At 37.3% G+C, this 13818-nt stretch overlaps 1 protein-coding gene across 3 annotated transcripts in view; it reads left to right on the forward strand.

Annotated features, from left to right (window-relative positions):
• LYN (LYN proto-oncogene, Src family tyrosine kinase) overlaps window positions 1-13818 on the forward strand; it is a 40355-nt gene that overhangs the window by 24783 nt on the left and 1754 nt on the right. For all 3 annotated transcript variants that reach the window (XM_034429798.3, XM_034429799.3, XM_087890576.1), the window contains exons 5-12: window positions 804-902; window positions 996-1099; window positions 3216-3365; window positions 5998-6150; window positions 8998-9180; window positions 9515-9591; window positions 12290-12443; window positions 13052-13183. In XM_034429798.3, coding sequence (XP_034285689.1) covers window positions 804-902; window positions 996-1099; window positions 3216-3365; window positions 5998-6150; window positions 8998-9180; window positions 9515-9591; window positions 12290-12443; window positions 13052-13183 — 1052 coding nt within the window. The remainder of the gene's footprint in view (window positions 1-803; window positions 903-995; window positions 1100-3215; window positions 3366-5997; window positions 6151-8997; window positions 9181-9514; window positions 9592-12289; window positions 12444-13051; window positions 13184-13818) is intronic.

Below are 13818 nucleotides of genomic sequence, written 5' to 3' on the forward strand. Positions count from 1 at the left end.
AATAAATTGATAAAATCACATATAAAAACCATAGATGTAAAAAGATATAAAAATCACATTTACAGTAACCTTATAAAAACAGATACAGGCTCTTAGCAAAGAGCGGATAAAAATAGCCAGCTCAACAATTAAGCCACCTAAGAATGTCTCCGGTTTCCTGGTATCTTAGTGTGCCTTACCATCAGAGAATAAGGTTACTTCTGTCATTGAAAAAAAATATACTTTGTACAGATAATCTTCAATTTACGACCACTTGCATAACAAGGATTTGAAGTTACAACAGTCCCGCAAAAGCTACTTACCACCCATTTCTGGAATTGTGGTGACCAGACATATTCCCAATGGTCACATGATCATCAATATGACCATGTATAGCTTCCTGCAGTCACATGACTGTGATTTGTGACATTTTTTTGTCGATTTTCTCATTCCAATTGCAGCATTCATTTAACAACCACCACAGAAAGATTGAAAAATTGGGGATCTGGTCACATGATGCCTAAATTTATGACCACAACAATTTACGACAGTAATTCCGGTAGTTGAGAATTACCTGTGATTTACTCACATCTACAGTTAAACAAAGCAAGTAGTGTATTCTGGATTAGCATAATAAGTCCTAAATGAGGCAATTATTTCAACGTATGTGAATCATGCCAAACCATTGATCCTGGATTAGTATGATGTCTGAACATAGTTATTATTTCTTCCGTTGAAATGTAAGCTTCTTTGAATGCTACTGAGGTTGATCAGTAATGTCTTCTTTACAAAAATAACAGTGTTTATTTTACTCTTTTTTTTAGACATGGCGAATGGTGGAGGGCTAAATCCCTTGTAACTAAGAAAGAAGGATTTATCCCAAGCAATTATGTTGCAAAAGTCAATACCCTAGAAACAGAAGAGTAGGTTTCTTATCCTTTAAATATTTGATTTCCATTGCTTTTTTTCTCATGTTTGGGTAACAATAAAAATATGTTTATAATAATACTTTTCAGATGGTTCTTTAAAGACATAACCAGAAAAGATGCAGAAAGGCAACTTTTAGCTCCAGGAAATGCTCCTGGAGCATTCCTGATCAGAGAGAGTGAAACATTAAAAGGTAAGTTTTCTGTATTTCATTGGATCTGAAAATAAATTCAATTTTCTGTCTTAAAACTCTTAAATCTTTATGACAAAACTTTTGAATAAGCTTCTGTATGATCAAATTTATTTGAAACATCTTGGGCATTCTATGGCAAAGCAATGAGTGGAAACTAATCCAGGACAGAAGCAATTTAGAACTAAGGAGAAATTTCCTGACAGTTAGAACAATTAATCAGTGGAACAACTTGCCTCTAGAAGTTGTGAATGCTCCAACACTCGAAATTTTTAAAAAGAGATTGGAAAACCATTTGTCTGAAGTGGTTTGAAGTAGGGTTTCCTGCTTAAGCAAGGGGTTGGACTAGAAGGCCTCCAATGTCCCTTCCAACTCTGTTATTCTATTCTATTCATCTGAATCTTAAGAGGACTGTGACAGAGAAGGGATGGCAGCTGCATTCTGCCAGGTAATATAAGAAGGGACCTGAAACATGCCTGCCTGGCAGATATCAAGAGATTAGCAGAGACACAGGTGTACCATAAATAACATGGCCATGTGCGATGGCACACAATGGTACATCAAGTTGTGTGCATAATTATTCATACAATAATATTTTTCCTAGGTATAAGGCAGCTTTATATAGAGCATGTTGCATTAGTCCATATGGGAGGCGACTAAGATATGATTGTCCCAAAATCTGGGAATGTATGAAATTTAGTATCTGAAAGAACCTCAGGGCTATCTCCTGTTTCAGCAGAATCAAGACCATAAGAGGATCTCCAAACTGTGCTCCAGTTCTGTCTGAGGGAATACAATTTTATGCAGAACTGAATGAGGATGGAGGAAAGTCCCTAGAACTGGGGGTCCCAAAACTCACAGTGTATGACTATAGCTTGGGTAGAGCAAAGGCTGTTCTTTGCCATTTAGGTCTCCAGAGTTTCTAGAAATTAGGAAGGAACCTAAGCAGTATGACTTGGTTGCTCTAGGTTGGTGTTATATAATTGGATATCATCAGTAGTGATGGTATATGACCTTGTACATAGTGGCTTTGTTAGCTGTTAAATAGGGGTGTGGAGAGAGAGTACAACCCTGAGGAACCCATAGAGAAAAAAAATGTTAAATTTCCCTCCATCTCCACCAGATGCCAGCTCAGCCATATGATTATGGTTTCCAGGTTTATGTTGAATGAAGAAAAGGAAAGTGTTTAAGGGAAAAAGGTGATTAGGATTCTATTTTACATTCATTTCAGACTCTTATTAAAGTCAAATTCTTCCACTATTCAGCTATAACATAATGTAATTGTTCACATTTGTAAGAAATGCAATTGGAATTAGTGATACTGTGGGAAAAATAGCTTATAAGATGATTAACTATAGTGGGAAAATAGAACCAGAGTCCCATGATTATTTTCCTTGTTCTGAATCATTGTTTGTTTGGACAAGTCAGAATTGTTCACCCAGGAAAAGTGTTGTTTTATTTTTTTTTAAGAAGCATTTTTTTTAACAAATGGGAGTGCTAACACACGGGTGGGCAAATGTGGCTCTTTACAACCTGTGGACTTCAACTCCCAGAATTCCTGAGACAGCCAAGCTGTCTCAGAAATTCTGGGATTTGAAGTCCACAGGTTGTAAAAGAGCCACATTTACCCACCCCTGTACTAACAGAAGCCTGTTTTTCTGAAGTAAATATTGTTTTATTGCAACTTGTTTAGCAGATATTAGAAAAATATCAATTTGATGGGCCTAGTCTTTATTGTCTTACTGCAATGATAGGTAGCAATGATCTTGAGAGATGGAGGAAGAGAAGCATCCAGAACAATGTTCATATATGAGGCAATTAGCATGCAGAAGGGATATGGGCAAGGCAAACATCTCAAAAGGGACCCTTCTTAGTATTTTGGGGTTTGAAGGCAGCGGGGGAGAAACATACTTTAAGACTTGCAATATCATATTAATACAACCTTACAATAGAGTAGAAGTAGCACTTCTGAATGGGCTTCTTGTCTGGACTACCTTACAAAGCTGACACTTACAGTTTAACCTTTTCTTTATTAACATTGTTATAAGTTATTATTTTAAAGATAGTAACCAACTGACAATTATTTTATGGTTTATTGTTGGTTTTGTTTTGTCCACAGGTAGTTATTCATTATCAATAAGAGACCATGATGGACAAAATGGTGATGTTGTTAAGCACTACAAAATCAGAAGCTTAGATAATGGAGGCTATTACATCTCTCCAAGAATCACTTTTCCCTGCATCAGTGATATGATCAAACATTATCAAAGTAAGTCAGCAGCTTTTCTAAAGTACCTAAAAGATACTAGCCAAGACTGAAAACTTTTCTGCATTTCAAATTCAAATAGATTTTGACTTACAGGGTAAATTGTGTCAAGGGTGAGCATCATTATAAATCCAGGAGAATTCTCATAAGGGAGGAGCTTGAAATAATCAAAAGGCATATATCAGCATGAAACAAGGATAAGCTAAGTGCAGATTGAGTAATATCAGATTGGCTTGAAACAGAACACTTTTCAGATTATCAACATTGTAATTATTTGTATAACATTGTGGCAGTCTTGTGAACATATTTGCTGTGGGAAAGAAAAACCACAGTTGATATTTAAGAGAGTGCAATTTAGTTCATTCACATTAACATTTTATATACATATCTTCAGACCTTTCTTTTCCCTTTATGCCTATCTTTACCACTTGGTCAAGCTATATCTGATTACTATGCCTTAAATACTATTCCATGTTTCTTTGAATATATCATGCCTGGTAAATCTCTATGTTTAGTTAAAAATCCAAACATTAATTTCATATTTCTAAGTTTGAATATCATAAATAAATAATAAATAAATAATTTTATTTCTATACTGCCCTTCTCCCGAAGGACTCAGGGTGGTGTACAGCCTATTAAAAACACAAAGACAAACATCAGTTAAAAATAATTAAAATTATTACATAATTTTGGCTCAGATTTAAAACCTCAAAAATTTAAAATACCCAATTTAAAAATCATTACATTGATAGCCCGGCTTGGTGGAACAGCAGGGTCTTGAGGGCACAGCGAAATACACGGAGGTCGGAGATCTTACGCATTTCCGGGGGCAGTTCATTCCACAGGGCAGGGGCTCCCACAGAGAAGGCCCTCCCCCTGGGTGTCACCAGCCAACAAAACTTGGCTGATGGCACCCTGAGGAGACCCTCTCTGTGGGAGCGAACTGGCCGGTGGGAGGCTATTGGTGGCAGAAGTCGGTCTCGAAGGTACCCGGGTCCTATACCATGGAGCACTTTAAAGGTGATAACCAACACCTTGAATCGCACCCGGAAGACCACTGGGAGCCAGTGCAGCTCGCGCAGGAGGGGTGTCACGTGGGCACAACGGGTTGCGTCCATAACCACCCGCGCGGCCGCATTCTGGACCAGCTGGAGCCTCCGAGTGCTCTTCAAGGGGAGCCCCATGTAGAAAGCATTACAATAGTCCAGCCGGGAGGTGACAAGGGCGTGAATGACCGTGCGCAAGGCGTCCTGGTCCAGAAAGGGCTGCAACTGGCGAATCAGGCGAACCTGATAAAAATCCCCCCTGGCCACGGCCATCATATGCTCTTCTAAAGACAGCCGTGCATTTAGGAGGACACCCAGATTGCGAGCCCTCTCTGTGAGGGAGCAGAGATTCACCCCCAATAGTCAGCGATGGCACCAGCTGACTATATTGGGATGCAGGAAGCCACAGCCACTCGGTCTTGGAAGGAAGTCTGAGCCTATTTCTCCCCATCCAGACCCGCACGGCCTCCAGGCAGCGAGACATCACATCAAGGGCATCGTTGGGGTGGTCTGGGGTGGAGATGTACAGCTGAGTGTCAGCAGTGTACTGATGGACTCTCACCCCAAAACCACGGATGATCTCACCCAGCGGCTTCACATAAATGTTGAACAGAAGGGGCGAGAGAACTGACCCTTGCGGCACTCCCCATGCGAGGCGACCTCTGCCCCCCTGCCAACACAAACTGCGAACGGTCGGAGAGGAAGGAGGAGAACCACCACAGTACAGTGCCCCCTATTCCTAACCCCCTCAACCGCTGCAGCATGATACCATGGTCGATGGTATCAAAAGCCGCTGAGAGATCTAATAGGACCAAGCCAGAGGAGCAACCCCTGTCCCGAGCCCTCCAGAGATCATCCACTAACGCGACCAATGCCGTTTCTGTGCTGTATCCCTGCCTGAAGCCTGACTGGTATGGGTCCAGATAGATAGCTTCATTCAGGTGCCAGGGAAGCTGTCGTGCCACCACACTCTCAACAACCTTCGCCACAAAATGAAGGTTGGAGACCGGATGGTAGTTAGCTAATTCAGCCGGGTCCAAGGAAGGCTTCTTGAGGAGGGGCCTCACCACCGCCTCTTTCAAGGCGGCGGGAAAGGCACCCTCACTCAAGGAAGCCTTATATCATGGCTGATACAAGCAAAAAGTTCTGCTTTATCTGTTATAATTAGCAAAATATATTTTGCTAGATATTCACCAATGAATAAAGTAAAACAAAGTTTACTGAAATGCATGCATGTATGTATTATCAACCATTAACAAAGCTTTCCAGTTTTATGATTATGCAGCTATAATAGAATACTTTCTTATTAATGGCACAAGGTAGCATTTCATCAAGTAAAATTTTAAATTGAAAATAAGAAAAGCTGGATAAATACACATAGTTCTAATATAATTATCCCCATATAACTTTTTGCGGCTGTATCCCAGGATCACACTAATCTTACTGATAGTCAACTTGGGGATGAAAAACAAATGCCACAGAATCTGTGGAAATAAAAAGTAATCCTATCCCTAGAAAGAAAATACAGGTATATGATCACTGAAAATTTCTAATGATACACTAACATAGGATGTTTGTTTCTTAAACAGAGCAAGCGGATGGCTTATGCAGAAAGCTAGAGAAAGCATGCATTAGTCCTAAGCCACAGAAACCGTGGGATAAAGATGCCTGGGAAATCCCTCGAGATTCAATCAAATTAGTGAAAAAACTTGGAGCAGGTCAATTCGGAGAAGTTTGGATGGGTAAGGTACTCATATTAAATAGATAATTTCTCAGATGCTAATAACATGTAAATGGCAGAGATTACATTGGCATCCTTCAGTCTCAAATGACTATGGTATCGTGCTCTGGAAAGAGGTCCTAAAACAGCATCTAGTGTGACTAAAACGACCAATTTGAGAGTGGCAATCCCTTCCACACTGAGGGCAGATACATTCTGTCCCCTGCCAAGCCCCCAGATTTCGCTGGTTCTGGGACTGCCTCTTTGGCTCAGCCTGCCGAACAAGTGTCTCTTCGAATTGGAGAAGGCCATGGTGTCTTTAGCCTCCAAGCTGAATGATCGGAGGTCAAGGTTTCCCAGTTGTTAATGTCCAATTCCAGGGCCTTTAGGTCCCTCTTGCAGATATCCTTATATCGCAGCTGTGGTCTCCTTCTGAGGCGCTTTCCCTGCACTAATTCTCCATACAGGAGATCTTTCGGAATCCGACCATCAGCCACAGAGATTAAGGAGGAGGGAATAGGGGAACTGTGGTTCCTGAGTCTTCCTTGTAATAATCTATCATGGACATGATTACTGAGAAATGAGGATGCTGTTTTCTGGCATCTTGAGGCATGAAATACATGTAAACAATACTACAAAGCCCTAGATTGGCTTAACACTGCTTTGAAATATAAAAGGATATAAATTCTCCTCCTCAATCAACTCGCGAATGAGGGGAGTTTTGTTGACCACAGACCTGGCATTAAAATAATAAAACAGACCTGGCATTAAAGTATGGTGCCAGATTCCCAGATGTCTCAGCTCCTAAGGTCATGAATAAGCCAAATGGGCCTTTGTTATTGCCCAATTACCCTGAACATTTATTTGGTCAGAGAATATAGAAAAAACTATTTGCTCATATCATGAAACTGTGCTTTATGCAGTACTTGGAAGATAATGCTGGGTAGCATAGAACAAATCTTGGCTGACTATGATTCTTGACTTCAGTTGCATGGTCAAGTTTCGATTTTTTTTTTTAAATTTGATTTATATACCACCCTTCTCCGGAGACTCAGGGCGGCTTACAGTGCGCTAAGCAATAGCCTTCATCCTTTTGTATATTTATACAAAGTCAGTTTATTGCCCCCACAAACTGGGTCCTCAATTTACCTACCTTAGAAAGGATGGAAGGCTGAGTCAACCTTGAGCCTGGCAAGATTCGAACCTGCAGTAATTGCAGGCAGCTGGTCTTAATAACAGGGTGCTTTAGACCACTGTACTACCCAGGCTCGATTTGTCCACCAAATGACTGCCTCTCTTTTCAATTTAGGAACCCAACTCCATATGGCCATGCCTTCATTTCCCAGCACAGTGATGATTGATTTGTTAATTTTAATATAAGACATGCAGATATAATATGCTTCTCAGGCATCATCTTGGGATGTTTGCTATTTAGTACAGCCATACCAAAAATTCTGCAAAATGAAGGTTAGGGAAGTGCTGTCATCTTCAAAAGGAAGAACCGATTTCAGGAAGTTATGTTCCTGCATCTTTATGTAAAAAAAAAAGGGAGGGCGTTTCTGGTTCAAGATGTTTCCTCTTGTTTATGTAACCACTTTGACATCTAAATTTGGCATACTGTAACCCTTTAAGTAACTGCTAGACAATGACAAAATTACTGCACTGAAGAGCCAAACTGAACTTTGCTATTGCTGATGTCTGCCAACATGCAAATTAGCTTGCCATACACCTCATAAAGAAATGACTTGGAACTGATCACAATTAGTCTGTAAATTTCATGGACATTGTCTTTCCAAAAGGACATGTATGTTTGCTCCATAATGATTTTAGTGTGGCAAATAAATCCAAAACAGTTAATGAAAGGGAGATACTAAAGGGTAATACTAATCCTTTATTACGTTTTAAGTTGTATAGAAGAATAACTTTTTAAATCCAGTAACCAAAAACAGAAAAGAATCTCACAGCATTTTACAACCTGAACTATATTATAACATGGAAAAGAGAAAACTCTATTTCATTAGACAGTATCTGCTTTGAGAAAAAAACTCATTCAAAAGATTATATAATATGTGCACTCAGGAATATATTCTATTATTTTGATGAGAATTGATCATACAGAAATCATTACCTGGAAGCAAGCACTCTAATAAATTTTATAAAAAGTGCACAACATAAAATACAAATTAAATTTGAAAAAACTTTGGAACAAAAATGCATCTGAAATCATATTTTGTTATCCCATTAGCACTACCTCGAAGATTCAGACTTAAAATCATTACCAGTCAGTTTATTTGAGTGGTCATGGGCCTAACTCATTACCTGGAGCAAAATGTCAGTCATATATGCAACTTTGTATCGTTTTGAGAAACAGATAAATAAATAAATAAAAGTATTTTATTTACTTAGCTTCCTAATATAAAAGAAATTAAATATATACAGTTTTTTCTGGATTTTTGTGATATCATTAAATATGAATTTGTCATGAGTATTATATTTCTTCTTGTGGTTTAGGTGTAAGATCCAGCTATTTAAGAGCTTAATGTGCTCTTGAAGAGCCATTTATCCCCCAATTTTCTATAGAGAGGATTTGGAAGTATGGATACAATAAAGCAGAGGCAGCTTTTTTCTGTATTGCATTGAAGCCTGAAAAAAAGTTGCTTCAATGAATAACAAACTTTGCATTTATTAAATGCAAAATTCAAATTTCTTCTTCCAGCTCAATTAACATGTGAGGAACACCAGGCTGGATAAGGTTGGACTTTTCCATATATTCAGCATGGTAAAAGTGTCATGTCTAGATATTTAAGTAGATTTGTATTAATGGAATATAAATAATAATGAATGGATTCATCTTACAATTTCATTCTAGGTTACTATAATAACAATACCAAAGTGGCAGTTAAAACTTTGAAACCTGGTACTATGTCTGTCCAAGCATTCATGGAAGAAGCCAATCTGATGAAAACACTTCAGCATGACAAGCTGGTCAGACTATATGCTGTAGTCACCAAAGAAGAACCTATTTACATTATAACAGAATTTATGGCAAAAGGTATGCATTATTGAATGTTATTTTAAACATATTATTTATTGATAGTGATTAGATCTGAAATAGAGAGTCAATCTACATTAACTTCTGAATCTTGGCAGAACTGTTGGCTTTTCATCCTGGAACTTGGCTCTTTTCTGGACAAAACTATCGTTCATAAATTAAAATAAAATAAAGTTCACAATTTGGACTTATCCATAATGGTCCAAATTCAATCACCTGTAGGTTAGTCAGTGAAGCTTAATCTAAAATTACATACTTTAGCACAATCTGGAAAATCAGATGATCTTGTGTTTTATTTGTATTTTTTGCCAATATACTTGCTTTATCCACACAGGAAGCTTACTGGATTTTCTGAAGAGTACAGAAGGGACAAAATTACTACTACCAAAGCTCATTGATTTCTCAGCTCAGGTAAACAAAACTAGATATAAATTTAAGAAGTGTTCTTGTTGATAGAGTAAAATAATAGATCTATGTGACTAGATTAAAGTATATAAACTGTTACCAAACTACATAGTATAATAGGATGTAACTGGGCTCAACCTGATTACAAGCATGTAAAAATATCCCTTGAAAACCATAATTATGGTTTATCAACAAAGCTAGTATTATTATGTAAACTTCAGTTTAATTATGAAGCAGTAATTAATTGTGTTTATAGAGCTGAATTGTTGTCTGGGGCTTTTCTGATGTCATGGAATAAGTATTCATATTCTAACTTCAAGGAACAACATAGCAAGAAAAAGTGTTTTTTTTCCTGCTTCAGAACAGTTCTTGCAATCCTTAGGTTCTCACGATGACTATTTAGTACTACAAAAGAGAATACAAGAAATGCCAACTAGGCATGAACTTGACTTGCCAAGAAGACTCATTGTTGTTCTCGTTTATGAACTTGAGAAAAGAGAATTTTAGACCTATAATGACTAATCTTTGGATCATTGTGAAAAATCATTAGCCATGTAAATGCATTGCCCATGTGATTTCAAGCCAATTTAGAAAAAGGAAGAGAAACTAGGTTCCTTCCAACTGGTTTAAAAATCTTAAAGATAGGTTCATTTTTGAGGATGGACCCTGTTACGACTAGGAAGCAGATGCAGTAAAACCAAGGCCAACAGTTTTTCATCTTATCTTCCTCACTTTCTTTCCCATTAAATAAAATAGCAACTAGCCAGAATACATTACTATCTTGTTAGATATTCACGTCAAAACCTAGCACAGTGGAACAATATATATATATATAAATAGATCTAAATTTTCATAGCTTCAGGTAGGTTTCAATAAAAATTATGGTTGTCTTTAGGCCAGTATATACCACAGATCAAAATACTAGGTAATGGTATTCCGTCTAACAAGTATGCTTTGAACATGAACTTAATTTTCTGTTAGCCTAGACTAGTTTAACATCAACAGCATTTTATATCTCTGTTTAAAATTGGGGTTTTCTTTTTGTTTTCCCAGTGCAGTGAATGATTTTCTCTGGACATTCCAGTTTTGTTTTCAAAAAAATCATACATTTTTATTTTAAATCTAAAGAATATTTCTCATATTTAAAAAAAAAAAAAAGCATTCAGCAATTATGACAGTAGAATGAGAAAAGCCACAAATATTTTTCCATTACCTGACCTCAAGAAGAGGAACAAGAAGAGAACAGTTTCTCTTTTTATGTATACTTATTGGTTTTTAAAGAGTGTACAGGCATCTATTTACAGTATTACAGTTTTTGAGTTGCTGAAATTCAGCTTCAACTTAGGTTAACTGCGACTTCCAGAAACTTTGTTTATTCAAGTTCAAATTCTTGTTTCAGACTCTATATGGCTTGACTAATAAGTATATGCCAGATTCAGATAGTTTGGGCCTATTTGGTGCACATGCACTTCAGGGGTGGGTTCTGCTTACCTTTACTACCGGTTTGCAATGGGCCCCCGCGTGCGCTCTTCTGCGCATGCACAGAAGCATTCTGATAACGTCGAGTCAATGGGCAGAGCCTCCCGCTGGTTTTATTACCGGTTCTATAGAACCAGTGCGAACCGAGGGCAACCCACCACTGATGCACTTACTACAGCCTTGAGGTTCCCTACATATATGGGCTAGAAAGAGTGGGGGCATAAAGGAAGTACAGATAGTCCTTGACTGAGAACAGTTCATTTAGTGGCCATTCAAAGTTACAAGAGTGACTTACAACTGTCCTTCACAGTAACAACCTTTGTAGCACTCCCATGGTCACATGATCAAAATTCAGATGCTTGGCAACTGGTTCATATTTATACTGTTGCAGCGTCCCGGGATCATGTGATCTCCTTTTGCAACCTTCTGGCAAGCAAAGTCAATGGGGAAGCCAGATTCACTTAACAACAATGTTACTAACAACTGCAGTGGTTCACTTAACCACTGTTAAGTGGTCATAATGTCATAAAATGGGACAAAACTCACTTAACAAATGTCTCACTTAACAGCAGAAATTTTGGGCTAAATTGTACATATGTACAGGTCTACCTGTATATATTTCTTTGGTATCCTATCCCAACCTTCTGGAAGTTTTTCACCAGAAGTTCAGATGGCACCTGTCTGGCTATCTTTCAGAAAGATAGAATTTGTCCAAGATCTCTTTAAACCCTAATAAATCCTTTTTTAAAAATAAAATTAAGTGCTCTTTAAAGATTTGCAGTTGTAACAAATTTTAGAAAAGCAATTTCCATCAAAATCAAATAATGTATATTTTTAAAAACTATAACTTAAATACTAGTTATTTAAATAGGACACAACTAGTATCCATCCACTTTGTCTCTATTTTTATTGTTTGGAAAGCAATGGAAAATGTCATATTTGTCTTTAAACCGCTGGCCTCTGGGTTGGAAACAGATCCAAATATAACTTTTAGACAAATTTTTACAAAATATTGCTTAAACAATCACCACTTTTTAACAAACGGTTATAAATTTTTACAAGTATTCTTCAGATACAAATAAAAGGAGATATTAAGCTTGTATATAAAGCTGACATACTAAAATAGAACACAAACTGTTGTTAATGAGTTCTTTTTAGCTATTTTTTTACATACTGGTATAAGCAACACAGTAGAAAAATTATCTCTTTTTATCTCTTCTTGCAGATTGCAGAGGGGATGGCATACATTGAAAGAAAAAATTACATACATCGGGATCTTAGAGCCGCAAATGTTTTAGTTTCAGACGCGCTTATGTGTAAAATTGCTGATTTTGGCCTCGCAAGAGTAATTGAAGATAATGAATACACAGCCAGGGAAGGTTGGTACTGTTTTTTTTTACTTTTAATATATTTAATGATGGGTCTCTTAGATGTTTCTAATCAATAAATTGTAATAAATTAAACTTTTAATATATTTAATATATTTAATTTAATATATTGAATAATGTGTTATTTTCTATATTACAAACAATCCGGTGGGGAGAGAGTGTAGGGAGACATATAATGTATTTCTCTGGAAGCGAGAAATACATTATATATTGTCAATTCCTCCATTCTAAGGCTCCCTCCCTCTTGATTATACAATTCAGAACAAAGAGTATGTACCCAACCTGAACTTCCTGTGTCATACTCACACAAGTGGAGGAAGCACATTACTTCATTACCCAGAAAACAATATGGAGACTTTCTATAACCACTGCTGGAAAAGGGGTAGAAAGAATTCCAGAAACCATGATCTGCATGTTTTCCCTACTTGTTGTCTGTTCATGAAGGACAATTATGGTAAGGCAGGGGATGAAGAGGAAAATAGGTTTTCATGTTTTCTTAGAAGACATTACCCCATCACTTCACAATCCTTTCCAATTTCTTAACTACCTTTCACTTCTTAATGTCTAGATTTAATATGGGATTATTTGTACTTCCATAGGTGCAAAGTTCCCTATCAAATGGACAGCACCAGAAGCCATTAACTATGGTTCTTTTACTATTAAATCAGATGTGTGGTCCTTTGGCGTTCTTCTGTATGAAATAATTACTTTTGGAAAAATTCCTTATCCAGGTTTGTGCTTCTTCCTATGTATTGTTCTGTTTTGTTTCTACTATATAGAGAAGTATCGGAGTCAATAAAAGGTATGCATTGAACATAGTTATTTGGTGAAAGGTAAAAGAAAAAGTTGCTAGGAAAATGTGGCTGCAAGTGCCCTGTTTCCCCCAAAATAAGACATCCCCTGATAATAAGCCCAATCAGGCTTTTGAGTGCATGGCAATAAGGCCAAGCGCTTATTTAGGTGTTCAAAAAAATATAAGATATGGTCTTATTTTTGGGAAAACATGGTACATCAGATGGAACAATGTTTTATTATAGTAAGAATAAATATTATATTTATTATATAATAATAATAAAGCACCAGTACAACACACAATTAAGTAACTAAAATTCAAAAACTTAGGTTGCTTCACTAGTTGCATCTTTTCCTAGACAATGAAAGTGTAAATCTGATTATTTTTGTATAATTGGATAAATTGCTCCTATTGTTGTGGGCAAAGGTGGAAATGTTTGCTTTGGCCCATTTTGCCATTGCTAAACTGGAGAACCAATTGCAATACTCGGAGGCCAAAACAATTGAGGTTTGGTCCTACTCATTCCCAGGTTACAAGGAGCATTTCAACCTTGTTAACCGAGTATACAGTGGC

Source organism: Pantherophis guttatus, chromosome 3 (genome assembly GCF_059756535.1).
Source record: "Pantherophis guttatus breed Tessera chromosome 3, ASM5975653v1, whole genome shotgun sequence".
Lineage (NCBI taxonomy): Eukaryota > Metazoa > Chordata > Lepidosauria > Squamata > Colubridae > Pantherophis > Pantherophis guttatus.